The 19,980-nt window shown below is 35.9% G+C and overlaps 4 protein-coding genes across 6 annotated transcripts; 2 read left to right on the top strand and 2 right to left on the bottom strand.

The window, feature by feature from the left end:
- Positions 1-181: 181 nt before the first annotated feature.
- LOC105229478 (26S proteasome non-ATPase regulatory subunit 4) lies at positions 182-2,128 on the bottom strand. The gene is made up of 7 exons (XM_011209794.4): positions 1,971-2,128; positions 1,628-1,768; positions 1,452-1,566; positions 808-1,398; positions 660-744; positions 472-581; positions 182-411 (listed from the first exon to the last, which is right to left on the bottom strand). The coding sequence occupies exons 1-7, from the start codon at positions 1,994-1,996 to the stop codon at positions 289-291; spliced, it is 1,191 nt and encodes a 396-aa protein (XP_011208096.1). The 5' UTR covers positions 1,997-2,128; the 3' UTR covers positions 182-288.
- Positions 2,129-2,368: 240 nt separating this feature from the next.
- On the top strand, positions 2,369-3,242 carry LOC105229479 (V-type proton ATPase subunit e). The gene is made up of 3 exons (XM_011209795.4): positions 2,369-2,631; positions 2,701-2,748; positions 2,815-3,242. Exons 1-3 carry the CDS (start codon positions 2,537-2,539, stop codon positions 2,939-2,941), a joined length of 270 nt encoding a protein of 89 aa, XP_011208097.1. The 5' UTR covers positions 2,369-2,536; the 3' UTR covers positions 2,942-3,242.
- Positions 3,243-3,620: 378 nt separating this feature from the next.
- Positions 3,621-5,366, bottom strand: LOC105229480 (60S acidic ribosomal protein P0). The gene is made up of 3 exons (XM_011209797.3): positions 5,235-5,366; positions 5,015-5,115; positions 3,621-4,781 (listed from the first exon to the last, which is right to left on the bottom strand). The coding sequence occupies exons 2-3, from the start codon at positions 5,066-5,068 to the stop codon at positions 3,882-3,884; spliced, it is 954 nt and encodes a 317-aa protein (XP_011208099.2). The 5' UTR covers positions 5,069-5,115; positions 5,235-5,366; the 3' UTR covers positions 3,621-3,881.
- Positions 5,367-5,551: 185 nt separating this feature from the next.
- On the top strand, positions 5,552-10,098 carry LOC105229481 (probable E3 ubiquitin-protein ligase makorin-1). 3 transcript variants are annotated; one of them, XM_011209798.4, is made up of 5 exons: positions 5,552-5,702; positions 6,430-7,676; positions 7,927-8,065; positions 8,119-8,256; positions 8,316-10,098. In XM_011209798.4, the coding sequence occupies exons 2-5, from the start codon at positions 6,778-6,780 to the stop codon at positions 8,415-8,417; spliced, it is 1,278 nt and encodes a 425-aa protein (XP_011208100.2). In that variant the 5' UTR covers positions 5,552-5,702; positions 6,430-6,777; the 3' UTR covers positions 8,418-10,098. The 3 variants fall into 3 exon arrangements, with proteins under 3 accessions (XP_011208100.2, XP_019847065.2, XP_011208102.2); XM_019991506.3 differs by lacking the exon at positions 5,552-5,702 and adding an exon at positions 6,195-6,223; XM_011209800.4 differs by lacking the exon at positions 5,552-5,702 and adding an exon at positions 6,195-6,239.
- Positions 10,099-19,980: the final 9,882 nt, after the last annotated feature.

Here is a 19,980-nt window from a genome sequence, read left to right as displayed (position 1 = left end):
ACTAATAATGTAATTTTGCAAAACAAATATAATTTGCAAATTATAGTTAGATAACATATGTACAAGCTACCTACAGAAATGATCAAACGAAATATTAAAAAAAAATTGACTGAAAAAATATCCATATTGGATATTTCACTAGGGTTTGCCGCAAATTTTTTATGTATATACATAAGCGTGGTTTAACCATTACATTTTAATGCAAGTTTATTATAAAATAATTCATATTACGATTCAATACAGTTTTATTACTGAAGCGGGCTTAGTGGAATTCGCCACAAATAAGATTTATTGAGATTGGTCTCCATCATCACTTTTCTTGTCTTTTTCTTTTTCTTTACTGAGTGAACCTACTGCATCGCGTACAGCTTCTGATTGCGGGTCGACGCCAGGTAAATTTTCCAGTACACTCTAAAGAGATTGTTTTATGAGAACCAACATCATATAATTATTACCATATGATATATTTACCTGTAGAAATGCTGGATCACCAATTACTTCGGAGTAGTCCTCATCGACATCCATTGGTTGATTTTCCTCCGTTTTAGGACGTTTGGCCTGTTGAGTTACGGTCTCATCAGCTAAAGCAAATAAATGAAAAGTATATAAACAAATATTTAGAATATATATATTTTTTTTAATTTTTACACTATACAAACCTGCATCCTGCATAGACATTTGCATAGCAAAAGCTATCTGCTCTTCTTCAGTCATGTTAGCAAAATCAGGCAAGTTATCTTCTGGCTGTTTTAAAAAAAGAAAACTATACTCAATAACAAATATATAATGCAATGATGTTGACATTACCGTTTCTGTAGATAAGGCCAATGCACGTTGCAACATTGCTTCTTCAGAATTCGGCTCTTCAAGAGCAGTACCAACATTTGTGCTAGTTTTTTCGGAACCTGTTGTGGCATTGCCAGCATTTGCTTCTGTATTACCTGCAGTATTTGATTCGGAAAGAGCTCGACGTTGTTCTTCTTCCTGGCGTTGACGCTGTTCTTCCATGGATACACGTAAAGCAAGTGCCAATTCTGGATCTTCATTGGGATCAACACCAAATTCATAACCAGCACCACTCAAACCTGCCCCTCCCATGCCGTCTTCACCTTGTATTATTGGTGAGGATAACAATGCATCGGATAATCCCGAGCCTCGAGGTACGCTAACTAAATGGGAACCTGTACCATCTTTTCCATTTAGTGCGTTAACGAAAGCAGTTAAAATTTCATTGTTGTTTCCATGGTCTCCAAAACTGACAATATCAACGTTTACTTTTTCTTTTTTTAAACGTTTGGCTTGTTTTACCAATTCACCTTCCTCATTATTTATTGGTGAACCCACAAACACGACAATACGCATCTTGTGATTTTTGCCCTGACGATGCTTGAGAACCAACTGCAAAGTGAAATGATATATTTTAAAAATTCCAATTGCAGAAAATAACTTACATGCGCAATACGAATGCCAGTGAGTAAATTGATTTCTCCTTTTGGTTGTATTAAATGCATCTTTGAAAAAATACGTCCAACATCACTTGTAAGGGTTGCAAGCACCTCAACGGTGCTACACATAGAAAGAGTTATATTACTGATTATGAATATTTTATTAATGTAAATAGTTATACTTGGATATGGTCATCAGGCCAACATTATTCTCCGGATTAGATCGAACTTTTGTCAGGCAAACCAGGTTGATACCATCTTTCTGGACATTCAAACGTGTCGGAAAGTAATCACCATTTCTTTGGTAATCACTATTGTCGAAACTGAAAGGATAAAAAAAGAAAACAATAAAAACGCTTTGCAATACACAGGTACATAAAGCCGCATTCAAAAAATGGCATTGGTTGAGCTAAAACTAAAACTCTGACTGTTAAATTATACAACAAAGTAAGTAGGCATTTTCGTTTTGTTTGAGCATCTAAAAAATAAATCGAATTTATTAATAAATTTTTTAAAATTGCTCACCATATCATAGTACTTTCCAAAACCATTTTTAATAATTTTGCTTGTCACTATCCCACTGAACTGTAACTGAAACTCATCCAGCTGACATTTGTTATGGCGTATGTTCAATTAGTGCACAGTTAAATGAAAATGCAAGCTACATGCTATAGTTCATCAGCATAAATTGAACACCAACACAAAACCGAGATGTCACAAATATTCTTTTCATGTTTTCACAATACCAATGTTTTTTTAGCATATATAGTAACTGTGTCGAAAATTGTCAAAACTATTGAATACTCAAAATAAATATTTTTAAGGAAAAAAACAATTATAAATAATTTACTTTTTAGTTGCAACCATGCAACTTTTATTAAGCAACTTGCTGAATTGAACAGCTGTGAATATGAAGTCCCATGTCTGGTCATGTGACATTTGTTAAGCTGGAAAAGTCATTTGCCACTTTCGTGTATCTTTTAGATATTTTCCACTACGTAGTGCACAATTTATTTAGAATTGCATTTTCGCAAATTAATTGGCGTCAACTATTTTCAAATAAACAGTATTACGTTTTAAAATAGTGGAAAATGGTTTCCCCGTGGCTGGCACCTATCATAATCACTTGCATTTGGGGCTTCATTGGAATAATTTGTCCCTTTTTGGCTCGTGGACCTAACAAAGGGTGAGTTAATTTTACAGTAAAATATAGCATCATATTCAAAGTATTATGTATATTTTTATTATTTTATAGAGTCACCCAATGTTGTTTAATGTTGATAGCTTCTACCTGTTGGCTATTGTAAGTACCTATAAAGAAAACAAAAATTTCTACAATACCAAATAAATATATATTTTTTTATTATAGCTGGCTATGTTGTTATATGACGCAAATGAATCCACTTATCGGACCTAAACTAACCATGAACGAGATTATGATAGTAGCTCGTGAATGGGGAAATCCTATTCAGGATACAATTGATATCACATATTAGTGTCTTCGTTATTCGTCGTCATTCTTGAGGTCCGCAATTTTTGTATAGAACCTCCAGTTAATCTGTTATTTGATTGTTTTCTGTTTGTTTACAAAAATATTTAAAGTGCCTATTGTATTATGACTGCTACTTTTTAAGCACGAGCACATATCTGTGTTCCCGTTTTGACGGCCATGTAAATTATCATTAAAGCAAATGTTAAGATTGCGATGTTCAATATTTTATCAATAACAAATATTGTAATACAAAGTGTCCTTATACAAATATATACAATCATTTTTGCCGAAAGAGATATCTAAAAGTGCATTGTTTTTATTAGATGTGAATATGAAAATCTCTACTTCCACGCAGTACGTAAAAGTGTAGTATTAAAGGGTGTCTAAAAGAATAACAACAGAAAATACACTAGAATAAATTTGTCAGGTAATTTCAAATACAAAGTAGGGTATTATTAAAACGAAAATTTGAAACTAATTAATTTCTTGGTTAACAAGGTATGTTTATAACGTACTCATTTACACAAAATAATTCATATTAACAACTCTTTCTGTTGAACTTTTGTAATATTTATTGCCTTCACAATCTCCCACTTTCATTCCGAAATTATTTCAAATACTGCTAGCCCTAACTGCTTCCTTGCAATCCGACAAATCCTTAATATAAATTAATGAGTCACACATTTCTTATTTAAATTACAACTTTATTCGGGTGTACATATTCAGAATACAATTAGATAACGAACGTTTTGAGTCGGTAACTTGCCATTGGGTGTGTCAGACCACGACAATAATTTACTAACACAAATGCGAGCGTTAAAGAATTTACAGAATACTTTAGGACCGTATGTCCTATTACTACAAACATTTCCCATAAGGTTCTTTAAATCCAAATAAACGTACACCTGAGGTAAGTGTAATATCCAACTTTAGTGTTGAGTTGTTTAGTCGAAGAGACCGAAACCCATGTCGTCGTCTTCCTCGGACTCCGACTCCTCCTTTTTGGCTTCTTCCTTCTTTTCGGCAGCAGCGCCAGCACCAGCAGCTGGAGCAGAGGCAGCAGCAGCAGCAACAAACTTGCTGGGGTCCTTGATGAACTCCTTGATGGTAGCAGCTTCCTTGAAGTCCACTTCGGTGGCAGCAGCAATAGCCAACAGATTCTTGAAACCATTGGCAACACTGTGTGGTGCCGAAGCAATAGTTGGGTAACCAATCTGTAACGATACGGCGGCCAAATTGGCAACACCAGCTTGGAATTTCGCACGCAGATCTTCGGGTTTGATGTCCAAGATCTCAGGTGAGAAAATGGAACCGGAGTCGTACACTTGGGTTATGGCCAAACCATACGAGAAGGGCGAAATGTTCAACATATTAAGCAAAGTAGCTTCTGAAGCACCAACTTTATCCCCTGGTTTCAAAATGGGCACATCATTGATAATTTCAATTGTACCCTTGGAAATCTTGGTTGGAATCGACAGAGCTTGGAAGAAAGAAGTTTTCTCGGGACCCAAACCAGTGTTTTGTGCTGGAATCACGACTGGCAAAGGAGCAATAGCACCAGCACGAGCAGGTGCACGCACTTTCGATTCAAGCAATTTGTCACGAACTTCAGCCAAATCGCCCTTGGTAAATACGAAACCGACATTGCCCTTGATGTGTGGCAGCAATTTCTCCAATTGAGCGTTGTTCTCCAAATGACCACGGATTGCCTTGCGCATCATAGTATTCTTACCCATGAGCACAACACCCAATCCACGCAGGCTAGTACGGATGTTTTGCATTTGCTTTGAGCCGACATTGTCAGCGCCGACAATGAAGCACTTAGGATATTCGTCGAAGAGTTCCTGCAAATTGGAGTACACAATTAAGTTGGTGAAACCATATAAGTACAAAAAAAAAAAACAAATCTGCTTTTAATACAGTGACTCAGACGTAATTTTATCAAACCTAACGTGTATCAGGACGTCTGGGTTCAGCTTTTTCAAGCAAGACATCCGGACGATACACATTCAGACGTAAAATTTTATCATCATTGCATTAACTTCGAAATCTTTGTATTTACTCGTTCAATACTTACGACAACTTTAAGGAAGTATTGAGCTTTCCAGGCGGCTTTGTTCTCCCTAACCATCTTGAATCAAGTTGTGTAATTAGGGACTCGTGAAAAGAATTTAAGAACTGTAAAGAATAAAAAATCCATTTAGTCTGGCGGTTGAGAGTTTGAACTATGTATTTGCAAAGTAAGTTAATTGTTATAAAATAAGATGCTTTCTATTTTCACCGATTTAAAAACCTACCAAAGCACAAAACGTATGCAAACGACGGTGACTTGGACCAAAATGGCCGAGTGTAATGAAATAATTTAATAGTTGGCATCGCATTAGAGAATTCGATCAGAGTTGCATTAGAGCTACCAGGAGCGGCATCTACAGGGTAAAGGAAAGTTTTAATCAGAGAACGGTTTTAATTAAACAAATCACAACTTTTCTGTGCAAAAATTAAAATATCGTGACTATAAATAAAATTAATGAATTAATTGTGTTTCTTTTCTTCCTTGTGCCATTTAGATTATTGATTATTTATTAAAAACTTGTCAACCCAGGCCATAAGCACTGTCAATTATTTGTATATCTGGCAGCATTATCTACATGTCTGTGGTAGACGTCAGTGGAAAGCAAAAGATTTGCTCAGCGTTTGTAGAAAAGACGCAAATTGTGTGAATATTTTCAAAACTTTTCGATAAGATTGGATATTGGTTTAAAGAGGTGATCTTCGTGAAAATTAATATAATTTGTCACTTATCCGTTCATTTGCTTATCAACAAAAATTGTGAAATGGACGTAATTATCGCTTGTGCATCAGAAGTGTAGTTATGTAGAATGTGTGTTTTATGACCATGAAGGTCCAAATTTAAGGCTTTTAAAATATTTGTACTTTGAATTCCTCAGTCACAATTTTGTCTATGCGAAATAGGACTTCCAATTTCATTGCCTTAAATAAGTGTACTATATGAGATAATTAGATTTTAAGTAAAGCAAAATAGAAAGTGAAGAAAATTTTTCATTTAACTTATGCATTCAATATGCTAACATTATTATTTATATTCTATTGTTTATGTTTTAATTTGAACAATTATTTGTTTTGTTTATGGCTAGGATAAGATTTTCACGGCCAAATGTGTATTCTCTGTGGTATGGCTTTGCTATATAATATGTTTATCAAAGATTTGGCAGGACTGAAAGAATGACAGCTGTTGTAATTATCGAGGGAAACGTTATTGACAAATGTGTTACAATTTACTAGTATACAATTTTTTGTTTTTTTATAGTTACGATATTTTAGACTTTCATTTTCCAATAGGTTTCAGCAGATTTCCCTTAAATTCCTTATAACACTTTAAATATACAAAATAAAATACAAATAATTCTAAGTCTTCAACAAAGAGATGCCGACCGTTAGAATCATATTTATGCATTTTTTTTTGTTTTGCAGGTAGACAGAGAGTATCTTGAAAGCAAAGACAAAACCTTTTGTGACCTGTCTATTTCATAGACGTCAAAGGACAAAGAAAGAGATAAAGTACGCTTGGCGGAATATGCAGCATCAGTTATAAAAAACAAAGGAAAAAAAGGAAAAACTTTGTAAGAGAACCAAAAAACTAATTGAGAGTTCATTTGCCTTTGACGTGTTCGGTAACAATTTGTTAATTTTACATCCATTCAAACACTGCGAAAGTAAAACCACGTTGAAGTACTGGTGAAGGTGCGTTCACGTTACCACATTCTAAGTAGTTCTTTCAATTGTACGGATTATATTTGAAAATTAAATTGTAAAATTAATATGAGTGCATCCGCTGCATATGTGCCATCAGGTGGATTTGGTGGTACTATTGCTGCTGGTTTATCTCCTATGATGGCTAATCTCAATGTGGATGAAGGTGCAACAGCTATGTCAAGAGCACAACCAATTATGATGGTGAACCCACCTATTTGTCGCTATTTTCAACGTGGTATATGCCATTATGGAAGTTCGTGCCGTTTTTCTCACGTTCTTACTGCCGGAGAAGCAAATAACAACAGTGGTAATGAAACCGAGGTCCTAAATCCTACAACTTCTTCAACAAACCTTAAGAAAATTACAACAGAATCTCCAAATGCTCGGCCTAGCACTAGTCGACATAACTGGATAAATGCTCCAGTCTTCGTGCCGAAAAGTTATCGACCAACATACCCTTCTGAAGAAGTTGCTGACATTTCTACTAGCGAAGGTGCAACGAGTATATGTCCAATGAACAATGAAGTACAAAAATCTTGGGCAGATGTTGTTGGTGGTGGAAATGTGGCACAACGTACAAACATTATTGAAGGAACTGATGCTGAAGCCATGCTTGAAATGGAATGTCCATTTGAGGGACCCTGTCCGTACGGCGCATATTGTGCTTACGGCATACACATGGAACTTTGTAAAATGTGCGACCAATTTTGTTTACATCCAAGCGATCAAACGCAACGCCGCAAGCACAACCAAGATTGTTTACAGCAGCATGAACAAGCCATGGAGTGGTCATTTGCTATTGCCCGCTCTAAAGATAAAACTTGTGGTATTTGCTTCGACACAATAATGGAAAAAGCTGGAAGAGAGAAGCGTTTTGGAATTTTGCCGAATTGTAATCACATTTTCTGCTTGGAATGCATACGGAAGTGGCGACAGGCAAAACAGTTTGAACATAAAATTACACGGTAAGTCAAAACTGTTTCAAAACATTACATTTATAAAAAAGTAGCTAAAAATTAGAAAAACGTAAAAAAGAAATAAAAAATATACATTTAAAGAATTGCAGAAAAGTATAACGAAAAATTGTAAAAAAATATGAGATATGTATATAAAAAAAATATATAAAAAAAATATATATAAAAAAAAGCTTATAAAAAAATAAAATTAAATATATATATACATATATTAAACAAAAAAGTTATAAAAATATTACAGCTCTTGCCCAGAGTGCCGCGTATCTTCAGATTTTGTCTGTCCCAGTGCCTTTTGGGTGGAAACTAAGGAAGAAAAGGATAAGTTGCTCAGCGACTATCGATTAGCGCTTGGTGTGAAAGACTGCAAATACTTTAAAAAGGTAATATTTCAAAAAAAAATTTTATTTATTTTCTAAAAAAAAATATATTTTAGGGTGACGGCAAGTGTCCATTTGGCAACAAATGTTTTTACAAACATGCTCTACCCAATGGGGATTTAGTTGATGTAGGCTGCCCAAAGCGTGCACGTAAATTACATCGTGGCTCAAACGATTTCATCGATTTGCTAGATGTATGTAACCAAGTATTAAGATTACGTGTGCAATAAAATAAAGTATAATTTTATTTCAGATTTATTTGTGGGAGTTTGTAGAACAACGCGATTACCATTGGCTTGACTTTCTGTCCGGCACCAGCGATGATAGTGATGATAGCGACTTTTCGGAAGAGTAAAAGTGTGCAGCTATTCAATAACTCCAAAGTTGTACAATTATCACATGCTGGCATATTTTAATCAATGTGTTACCAATATTAAGTTGCGCAAAGAAAAAAGAGAACCTACACACAAGTTAGAAATCCAAAAAAAATGGAATAAATTCATAATAGTCTATTAGCTGAAGCGAATCCGTTGTTAAGTATGCCAAAAACGGATTCCTAAAATAATATGATTAAATTGCACATATGAAAAAGGCGGCATTAAATAGATTTCGAACAAAAAAAAAAATAAACAAAAAAAATAAAAAAAAATTGAATGTAAAAAATATACAAAAATGGTATAATCGGGCCAAATGACTCGTATCTAGCTTGTACAAGTATATAGAAAAAAAGCGATTACATTTATAGGAACACAAAGCAACGAACTTTTTTCGAGTAGTAAAAACAAACAAAAATAAAGTGCATAATATACAAAATAAGAAGTTTCCGAGCATTAAAAACAACTCATAAAAAGTGGGCATTGCAGAGAGAATAAACAACTAAGGAAAGAATTACAACACAAATATGCTATTACGGAATATTTAAATTTAGATATATGTGCAAATATGTAAACATTACTTTGGTCATTTATCATATGATAAAAATAACAAATTAAATGTGTTAAATATTTAATATACATATATATATATATCAAAATTAACTACACAATATAAGCCGCATATAACCCACTGGTAGGAACTCTTTTTACGAAAAGCCATATCACAAAAATGGCGTACAAATTTCAAATGAAAAACATACACAAAAAGAAATCTTTTTACATACATTTGAATTTGATTGTGATTTATACTCGTAATTGCCACGCTGACCGCCATGGTGTCGGCTTCAATTGTAATAAACAACAATTATAATAATCTTATCATAGCGCCATGCGCGCGTTTGGGCGTGCGCCTGCCTTAAATGTCCCCCACCATCGCGCGCAACGAACGTGCACCGGATGAAATACGACTAGTGTTACTTTTATTTTCAAATATTATTAGTGATACATACATCTATTTTTTATATAATACCTAGTTGTAAAGTTGGAAAACGCCAAAAGCTTGCTTGCGGCTGGATATAAAATATAAACGCATAGTAATATTTACAAAATTCCAACTAAAAGTTATGCAAATGTTTATGCTGGTTAATAGATTTTCTCATGCATTCATTTAAATCTACTTATCACGCCGTTAAATATGTAGTTTCTTGTCCTATAAACCACATGTTCGCCTTTATGAATTTTGTTCTTTCGTATTTATGTTGAAGTAATTGAACACTGGAATTCGGTATATACTTAAGTTGTTATTTGCTTAAAAAATTACGGTGCAGTGTAAAAGTGTAGCAGTATATTCAATTTTCGTTTTTTGAATTTGAAATTCATACGTTTATGCCAAAAAGAACGTTCACATTTCTATTTTTTATTTTTTAATTATCAATATTTTTAGTTGATTATTATAAAGATTAAAAGTTAAATTGTTCTTAATCTATTTACCATATTTTTTCATTTCACCTGTTGTCTGTTAAATGTATTAAAAAAAAATATATATATATAAATTTGATTGCAAGGAATAAAATCAAGCCCGTTATATTAGCGTTTGTTACATATAAGCGTTAGAATTAACATTATTTTTATAAACAAAAAACAAAAAAAAAAAAACTAAAATCCCTCATATGATAGATATAGCGTTAACAAATTAATTACAATGAGTTAAAAATGCGCAAAAAATGTATTAAAGCGGCATCTTCTGTGTATGTACGCATGTAAGCGCTTGCTTCAAAACTTTACTAAAAAATAAAGAAGCAGAACAAATTATAAAAAAAAATTAATTTTGTATTTAATGTAACTAATTCTTTAATCATAAATATATACATACACACCTAACACCTACGATACACAAAAACATACATATATATTATATACTAAAACGCAAACATGGATTTATCAATTACACGATTGAAAAAATATTTACTTAAAAATTTATTACATTAAATTGAAAATACCTCCAAAAATTTATGCAAGCATACCCTTAAAGAGGAGCTAAACAAGATCTAATTAAACATAAAAATGTATTGTAATTACGCTAAAATCTCCTCATCGTACACAAAGTACTCATAGATAACTAGAATTACCGAAAGAAAACTATCAAAGTAAAACAATTACAACAAAGTCTAAAATAAAAGTCTAAAATCAAACAATAACACTTAATAAAAATATAACTTTGTAGGCGATTAGAAACCAACTGCAACTACATATAAATATCTTGATTTATTTATAACAGGAAATTGAGGTAAGTGTGAATCGTTATACGATCTGATCAAATTTCACACGGATTGAAGAAAAGAATTTTCAGGCATTTGAATACAAATGCTGTTGTTATAGCGTAGAAAACATTCTTTAAGACATTTCAATAAAAATTCAGGCACGTTCCGTTTAATTAGCTCCAACAAATAAGCTCCGATGGTCTTCAATGGCTTCAGCGAACTTTTAGAGAGAAAGAAAAAAATAATAATAGTAAGAAAAGAAAAAAATCTTTGACTGGCAGCCCACCTTGCGACTTCTAAATCAAATCACAGCGTGACGTGAGAGTCATCTAAGCACTGGCTAGGCACAGTGCCTGCTTTTCTTTTAAAGAGGCAGCTGGCAGCCCGCTTCCCGCGAAATCACCTCGCGACTGTTAATCTGCATGACATCGCGGCACGACAGTCACCTAAACACTGGCCAGGCATGGTGCCTGCGTTTCCTTTATAGCGCCAGCTGGCAGCCAGCTTCCCGCGAAATCACCTCGCGACTGTTAACCTACATGACATCACGGCACGACAGTCACCTAAACACTGGCCAGGCAAGGTGCCTGCGTTTCTTTTATTGCGCCATCTTTCCGCGAAATCACCTAGCGACTGTTAAACTACATGACAGAAGCGGCACAATAGTCACAGGAGCACCGGCCAGGCACAGTGCCTGCGTTTCTTTTAAAGCGCCAGCTGGCAGCCAGCATCCCGCGAAATCAACTAGCGACTGTTAAACTACATGACAGAAGCGGCGCAATAGTCACAGGAGCACCGGCCAGGCACAGTGCCTACGTTTCTTTTATAGCGCCAGCATCCCGCGAAATCACCTAGCGACTGTTAAAATACTTGACAAAAGCGGCGCAACAGTCACAGGAGCACCGGCCTTACAATGTGCCTGCGTTTCTTTTATAGCGCCAGCTTGCTGCCAGCATCCCGCGAAATAAATTAGCGACTGATAAACTACATGACATCGCGGCGCGACAGTCACCTAAACAATGGCGCCAGCGTGCTGCCAGCATCCCGCGAAATCAATTACCGACTGATAAACTACATGACATCGCGGCGCGACAGTCACCGCAATACTGGCCAGGCACGGTGCCTGCGTTTCCTTTATAGCGCCAGCTTGCTGCCAGAATTCCGCGAAATCAATTACCGACTGATAAACTACATGACATCGCGGCGCGACAGTCACCGCAATACTGGCCAGGCACGGTGCCTGCGTTTCCTTTATAGCGCCAGCTTGCTGCCAGCATCCCGCGAAATCAATTACCGACTGATAAACTACATGACATCGCGGCGCGACAGTCACCGCAATACTGGCCAGGCACGGTGCCTGCGTTTCCTTTATAGCGCCAGCTGCCCGCGAAATCCCCTAGCAACTGTTAAACTACATGACAGAAGCGGCGCGACTGTCATCTAACATTGGCCAGGCACAGTAGCTGCGTTTCCTTTATAGCACCAGCTGGCAGCCAGCATCCCGCGAAATCAACTAGCGACTGTTAAACTACATGACATCGCGGCGCGACAGTCACCGCAATACTGGCCAGGCACGGTGCCTGCGTTTCCTTTATAGCGCCAGCTGCCCGCGAAATCACCTAGCGACTGTTAAACTCCATGACATCGCGGCGCGACTGTCGTCCAACATATGCCAGGCACGGTGCCTGCGTTTCCTTTATAGCGCCAGCTGCCCACGAAATCACCTAGCGACTGTTAAACTACAAGAAAAGCGGCGCGACTGTCACCTAAACAAAGGCTAGGCACGGTGCCTGTGTTTCTTTTATAGCGCCAGCTTGCTGCCAGCATCGCGCGAAATCAATTAGCGACTGATAAGCTACATGACATCGCGGCGCGACAGTCACCGCAATACTGGCCAGGCACGGTGCCTGCGTTTCCTTTATAGCGCCAGCTTGCTGCCAGCATCCCGCGAAATCAATTAGCGCCTGATAAGCTACATGACATCGCGGCGCGACAGTCACCGCAATACTGGTCAGGCACGGTGCCTGCGTTTCCTTTATAGCGCCAGCTGCCCGCGAAATCACCTAGCGACTGTTAAACTACATGACATCGCGGCGCGACTGTCATCTAACATATGCCAGGCACAGTAACAGCGTTTCTTTTTAGCGCCACCTGGCTGCCAGCGAAATCACCTAGCGACTAATAAACTGCATGACTTCCCGGCGCGACTGTCACCTAAACAAAGGCTAGGCACGGTGCCTGTGTTTCTTTTATAGCGCCAGCTTGCTGCCAGCATCCCGCGAAATCAATTAGCGCCTGATAAGCTACATGACATCGCGGCGCGACAGTCACCGCAATACTGGCCAGGCACGGTGCCTGCGTTTCCTTTATAGCGCCAGCTTGCTGCCAGCATCCCGCGAAATCACCTAGCGACTGTTAAACTACATGACATCGCGGCGCGACTGTCATCTAACATTGACCAGGCACAGTAACTGCGTTTCTTTTTAGCGCCAGCTGCCTGCCAGCGAAATCACCTAGCGACTGATAAACGACATGACATCGCGGCGCGAGAGTCATCTAAACATCGGTCAGCCACCGTGCCTGCCTTTGTTTTATAACGCCAGCTGGTAGCCAGCTTCCCGCGAAATCACCTAGCGACTGATAAACTACATGACATCGCGGCGCGAGAGTCATCTAAACACTGGTCAGCCACCGCGCCTGCTTCCCGCGAAATCACCTAGCGACTGATAAACTACATGACATCGCGGCGCGAGAGTCATCTAAACACTGGTCAGCCACCGCGCCTGCCTTTCCTTTATAGCGCCAGCTGGCAGCCAGCTTCCCGCGAAATCACCTAGCGACTGTTAAACTACATGACATCGCGGCGCGACAGTCACCTAACCACTGGCCAGGCATGGTGCCTGCGTTTCTTTTATAGCGCCAGCTTCCCGCGAAATCACCTAGCGACTGTTAAACTACTTGACAAAAGCGGCCCAACAGTCACAGGAGCACCGGCCAGACACGGTGCCTGCGTTTCCTTTATAGCGCCAGCTGCCCGCGAAATCACCTAGCGACTGTTAAACTACATGACATCTCGGAGCGACTGTCATCTAACATTGGCCAGGCGCAGTAACAGCGTTTCTTTTTAGCGCCAGCTGCCTGCCAGCGAGTCACCTAGCGACTGATAAACGACATGACATCGCGGCGCGATTGTCATCTAACATTGGCCAGGCACTGTAACTGCGTTTCTTTTATACTGCCAGCTGGCAGCCAGCCAAATAACCTAGCGACTAATAAACTACATGACATAGCGGCGCGACTGTCACCTCAACACTGGCGAGGCGCGGTGCCTGCGTTCCTTTACTAGCGCAGGCTGGCAGCCAGCTTCCCGCGAAATCACCTAGCGACTGTTAAACTACAAGACAAAAGCGGTGCGACTGTCACCTAAACAATGGCGCCAGCGTGCTGCCAGCATCCCGCGAAATCAATTACCGACTGATAAACTACATGACATCGTGGCGCGACAGTCACCTAACCACTGGCCAGGCATGGTGCCTGCGTTTCTTTTATAGCGCCAGCTTCCCGCGAAATCAACTAGCGACTGTTAAACTACATGACATCGCGGAGCGACAGTCACCGCAATACTGGCCAGGCACGGTGCCTGCCGTTCCTTTATAGCGCCAGCTGCCCGCGAAATCACCTAGCGACTAGTAAACTCCTTGACATCGCGGCACGACAGTCACAGGAGCACCGGCCAGGCACAGTGCCTGTGTTTTTTTTATAGCGCCACCTGTCAGCAAGCTTCCCGCGAAATCACATAACGACTCTTAAACTACATGACAGATGCGGCGCAACAGTCACATATACATATGTACATATATATTAATAAAATTAATATAGCGTGTTTTTTTAATAACGGTGTATTTTTGTGCTTAGAATGAATAAAAATCCGGTAAAAACTTGCCTTAGACCCGACATAACCAACGAGCCTTATGCAACCGAAGATATCGGCCCGGCTTTAATCCCTGTAAGTTTCAAGAGTATGAAATATTGTTTTGTCGCATTGAATACTCTTAAAAACTCTGCAATTTTGATCTATTAACACTTCTTCTTCCTAAATGCGCCCTCTCATCAAAACTCCCAGCATCCTTACATTTACATCAGTTCATTTTTGCTTTCAAAGCTCTCTTCATCAGTTATGCGCTCTTACATCTAAAAATTGCACCTGCATATTAATGTCGCGGAAAGCGCTCGCACACGTACGCTCATGCTTTCCTATATGCATGACATATGCTCCGTGCACATCATTGGAGAAATAGTATTAAGTGACGCTATGATTGTTTGCATTGTTGTTGCAAATTTTTTAATGTTCGAAGTTGACTTTCAACATATTATGCGTATAATAATAGTTAGTCAAGAGTTGTTGTTCTATTGTAATATAACAGTGACAATCAATGCACTTTGAATACTCTTAATAACCTTTGATCTCTTAACATTTTTTTCCAACACGCATCCTAAGATCGTCCCCTCACCAAAACTTCCAGCATCCTTGCATTTACATAAGTTCATTTTCGCTTTCAGTTCAGCTCACTTCCTTTTCTCTTCATCAGCTATCAGCTCTTACTTCGAACAGTGTTACAATTGCATTTCAATGTTGCGCAAACCGCTTGCACACATTTCATCGAAGCTCTCTTTATCAGCTATGCGCTCTTACTTCAAACAGCGTTACACCTGCATATCAATGTTGCGCAAAGCACCCGCATGCACACACTCGTGCGCTCATATGTACGTGGCTAAGCTGTGTGCTCATCTCATCATTGAGAAATGGTAATGAGTGACGCTATGCTTGATTGTATTGTTGTTGTTGCAATTTTTTAATGTTCGCAGTTGACCTTGAAAATATTATGCATATAACAATAGGTAATGAAGAGATGTGCCGAATTTTCTAGAGTCGTGGAATGCGAAATTAAGGGAAAAATTCCAATTGAGGAATGCAATGTAACAGTAAAAATATTTAGTTACAAATGGTAATGTGAGTGGACACAGGTAATTCTTGGCTGATGTTGCGAACTTTTGTTAAAATTAGTGAAAAGTATTACTTCAAAGTGTGAAATTGTGCTTTTTATTTAATTTAAAGTTAAAATCGTTAAAAAATGCAAAAATAGTGTCGTGAAAGTCGTAATGTGTTAAATTCCTCGAAATTACGAATGTCTATGTAGTGTAAATTCCTTAAGTGCGTGTGCGGGTTCGTTCGGGGGTATGTATGTATGTATATACATATGTGAATGTAGGAAGCTGCAAGCGTTTCGCGGCTGGCTTTGCGTCGCGTGTGTCGGGTAGTAAGTGCGATAGTGTTGTTATAAAAAATAACGCGTGGTGTAATATTTCCAAGCCAAGTTTAAAAGGGTGAGTTTGTAACAAAATTATTTCAAACTTGTATATGTATGTATATAATTTTTTTTTGCTTATACTACATTTCTGTCGTATGTACATGACGATTGGTCGGTTTTTTACTAAATAATTGCATATGTTGGAAATTTTTTACGGGTCATTCTGAACGACTTCGCCTAAGAGATTATGAATCTAAAACTGAATACGAGTCAGCGATTTATAAAGCGAGGTTTTTTTTAGTATTGCATATAATAAGTTTTTCGTCAGTTTTGAGATATCCGAGGGAAATTTAATTCTATGTCATTATAATTCTATTCTATTCACTTAAAAATTATATGTATCACCTAAAGTTAATCGAGATAGAGGTTATGTTTATATAAATGATCAGGATGACAAGGCGCTTTGATAGCAGGCTGGTTGTCTGTCTGTCCGTGCAGGCTGTAATTTAAATAAAAATTTAGATATCTTGGCATACGACGGTATCTGACTATTAACCGAAAATGTATAAGAACCATAAATAAGAAAAAAATTAGGATATCGAACTGTAATTTTGCACAGAAGATCGCAGTAGTGAGGGACACCTGTGGCGAAAAATTTAAAAAAGAGAGACAGTGACCCTGAAAAGCTTCTTTATTTGACAATACATCTTCTTGAAATTCAGCAATGATTACAAGTATTATCCAAATCAGCGCTAGAGTTTCTTAAAAAATTGTTCAGTTCGTAGCACTAACTCATCGATCAAACTCAAGTCTTTGTATGGAAAACTTTTTTATTTGGCAAGATATCTTCTCGAAATTCGGAGCTGATTATTATCAGCACTATAAACTCCATAGAAATTGTTTTTTTTTATTTATTTATTTATTTTTATGACTAGTAACTAAGACTATCGGCCTAGAAATTGTTTAGTTCGAACCACTGCAGCATATATGTAGCTGCCACACAAACCGACCGATCCAAATCAGCATAAAGATCTTTTGTACTCTTTTATGCTATAAAGTAATATACTAGTGCAGGGTATTATACTTTCCGCCTAAGTTTTCTCACGTTGTTTTCTAAAAAAAATTCTCCGTTAGCCGCTATAAATAAGAACACATTTATATTTTGTTAAAAGTTTTATTTGTAACTTTATTTTATTTCTTTTTTTGCGTTTTATTCCTCTTGTTTTTGGGTTTTTTGTTTTCATTTAGGTTTTTGTTAAATGTCTATAAAGTATATATAATATATATTCTGTGTTTTTTGTTTATTTTTGTTAGGCTTTTTGTATTTTTTTTTTTGTTTTTTTTTATTGTTATTATTTATTTAATTGTTTTTTTTTTTAATTTTTTGGGGGGTTTTATTACGCCTATCATATTTTTCTTCGACTAGCAATCAGCATAAAGATTATTATTATTTATTATTATTATTTTTTGTTTGGTAATAGTACTTAATATATCCTTGTAATATATTTGTTTCATATTTAATTATGTAATAATTCATAATAATTTATTATAATAATAATTGATAATAATAATAATCATAATAATAATTAATATATTAGTTTCTTGCTTGTTATTATAATAATTATTTAATGCGTGTGTAATAAGTTGGTTTTTTTCATTACGGCTACGTAATGTACGTATGTATGTAGTTGTTCTTACTGCAAGCAGATGCCAGTTTTTTATTTAAGTTTTAGCTATTTTAACAGAAATTGTTGTCTGTTGAAAATGGTGCTATAAATATAGCATTCAATAGAAAAATGCTTTTATGAGGAAGTTTTGGGGATTTGGACTTCTGTGGTTTGGGCGAGCGCTGCATGGCGCGTCCTGCGTACACAAACGGTTATATGGTTATATGGGTATGCTGGTGTGTGCTTCTATGGATATATGCTTATGTTGGTGTATATATATCTATGTATGTAGTAGCAAGTATGTAGATATATTTGCCGCCATTAGTGACATGAATTATTTGTCCGTATGTGTGTGTGTGTGTATAAGCATGTGTGTGCTTGGATAGGTGTGTTATCTATAATTTTATTTTATTTCCTTTTGCATTGCATTATTTGTGTCGCATTGTTCCACATTCGGCCATGTTTAATAATAATTGCCAACGTTCTATAACATTTGCGCTTTCTTAAGTTTTTTTATTTATATTTTTGTTTTATTAAATATCATATCTATGAAATGTATTCATACATTGTATACTGGTTATTTAAATGCTTGTAAATATGCCTACAACTTATCAAATTTTCGTCTTTCACTTATTGTTTCGCTTTGGTTTCTGCTACGGCTTCCAGCATTGGCTCATAAATAATTAATAGCTTTAATATTTAATAGTTTTTTTTTTATTTTTTATTTAGTTTTTGTTAATGATAATATTTGTTGCAACGTATGTCATATGCTACACCGCTAAATACATTTGTTTATGTGCATGTGTGTATATGTGTATGTATGTGTGTGTATGTAAACATGCTGCTTTTTTGTCGTGTATATGCTTATCATCGCTACAGTTTGATACTAAACAATAATTATTATTTGTAATAGTAAATAATTATTATTTATTATAATCATATAAGTATTGTTAATAATATTTAATAATAATCATATAATAATCTTGTTGTAATATTAATTAATAAATCAGCACTGCTGTTAGCGTTTAACGCGCTGAAAATTTTGTCTATCAATTCGGCAAAAAATTTGCGAATTGAAATTATGCAACTACTTTGTTTTATATATATATAAGTATATATAGTATGTACTTTAATTTAATTTATTTACGTTTAAATGTAATATAATGCAATTAGTTTAATTATTTATGATAATTTGTTTTTTTTTTTCATTTATGTAATTTACTTTACAACTCACGTTTAATTTGTAAATTTCTTTTACATGTCGGTGTATGCTTTCATCCTTTTTGGCTTGTCGCACTTGCAATGGCGAACGAAGCGCTTTCATTTACTTATACTTATATAATAGAATATAGTAATTATGTATCGTATGTATGTACGATTAAATGGTATATATGTATGTATATTTTTTTCGTAGTTTCGCAACTATATATATAATTAAATTTTATGCATTTTGCATAATTTATTTTATTATTTTTTTATTCTTTTGTAATTTTGTTTTCCCTTGCTATTTTTTCTGCTTTTTCTATGCATGTATGTATATACTCTAAATTACTATTTAATTGTTTTTTGTTTTATAAGGTTTAGTTTGTTTATTTGGTTCACTACTATAACATTCCCTATGAAAGTGTGTATGTGTGGCTTACGCAATTTTGCTCTTGCAGTGGTTTCTCAATATTAGTTAAGTTAGTTTATAGGTTAATACGGTCATACTAATCATTTGTATATAATGTGTTCAAGTTTGTTTGTTTTTGTATGGCAAATTGTTCTCTAAAAGTTGAGTTAGTAATGCAACTGATTTTTAGAAATGCGTGTATATGTGTGTAACCAATGGAATGAATTTGCGGAGTTGTGAGTGAATTGAGTAAAATAAATATATGTATTTTCAATCAAATGAAAATTTTTGAGTTAAATATATTTGTATATTTTCGATCAAATGAAAAATTTTGAGTTAAATAAATATATTTTCGACTATACAATGAAATAAATAATTGTTTAATGTTGTTGTAGAAAATGAAACCAATCATTTTTTTAAATTCGAAATTCATTCGAAAATATTTTTTTAGAATTTTTGTAATTTTGTTGTAATAACAATTGAAATTAATACGAAAACATTTTAAAACATTTTCCAGAATCTTTTTTATGAAGTTATAAGCAGAATTAAAAAGAACCAACAACTCTTCGAATTCAAATATAATTTGAAACACTTTTCAGACATTTTCTTCATGTTGTTGCAAGTAAAATTGAAAGGTATCAAGAACTTTTTTAAGTTCGAAATTATTCGAATATAATTTGAGACACTTTTCCAAC

The sequence above is a fragment of the Bactrocera dorsalis genome, chromosome 5, assembly GCF_023373825.1.
Source record: "Bactrocera dorsalis isolate Fly_Bdor chromosome 5, ASM2337382v1, whole genome shotgun sequence".
NCBI classification, from domain to species: Eukaryota; Metazoa; Arthropoda; class Insecta; order Diptera; family Tephritidae; genus Bactrocera; species Bactrocera dorsalis.
This window is presented reverse-complemented; position numbering and strand designations above follow the sequence as displayed.

Bases quoted from the DNA above. Each gene is read 5' to 3' on its own strand.
- LOC105229478 (XM_011209794.4), bottom strand. From the start codon at position 1,996: ATGGTTTTGGAAAGTACTATGATATG. The intron at 1,567-1,627 runs GTATAACTATTT...TTCTATGTGTAG, and splicing joins GGCCTGATGACCATATCCAA to CACCGTTGAGGTGCTTGCAA. The intron at 582-659 runs GTTTGTATAGTG...TATTTGCTTTAG, and splicing joins AATGTCTATGCAGGATGCAG to CTGATGAGACCGTAACTCAA.
- LOC105229479 (XM_011209795.4), top strand. From the start codon at position 2,537: ATGGTTTCCCCGTGGCTGGCACCTATCATAATCACTTGCATTTGGGGC. The intron at 2,632-2,700 runs GTGAGTTAATTT...ATTATTTTATAG, and splicing joins GCTCGTGGACCTAACAAAGG to AGTCACCCAATGTTGTTTAA. The intron at 2,749-2,814 runs GTAAGTACCTAT...TTTTTATTATAG, and splicing joins GCTTCTACCTGTTGGCTATT to CTGGCTATGTTGTTATATGA.
- LOC105229480 (XM_011209797.3), bottom strand. From the start codon at position 5,068: ATGGTTAGGGAGAACAAAGCCGCCTGGAAAGCTCAATACTTCCTTAAA. The intron at 4,782-5,014 runs GTAAGTATTGAA...TCCAATTTGCAG, and splicing joins AATACTTCCTTAAAGTTGTC to GAACTCTTCGACGAATATCC.
- LOC105229481 (XM_011209798.4), top strand. From the start codon at position 6,778: ATGAGTGCATCCGCTGCATATGTGCCATCAGGTGGATTTGGTGGTACT. The intron at 7,677-7,926 runs GTAAGTCAAAAC...AAAATATTACAG, and splicing joins TTTGAACATAAAATTACACG to CTCTTGCCCAGAGTGCCGCG. The intron at 8,066-8,118 runs GTAATATTTCAA...AATATATTTTAG, and splicing joins ACTGCAAATACTTTAAAAAG to GGTGACGGCAAGTGTCCATT.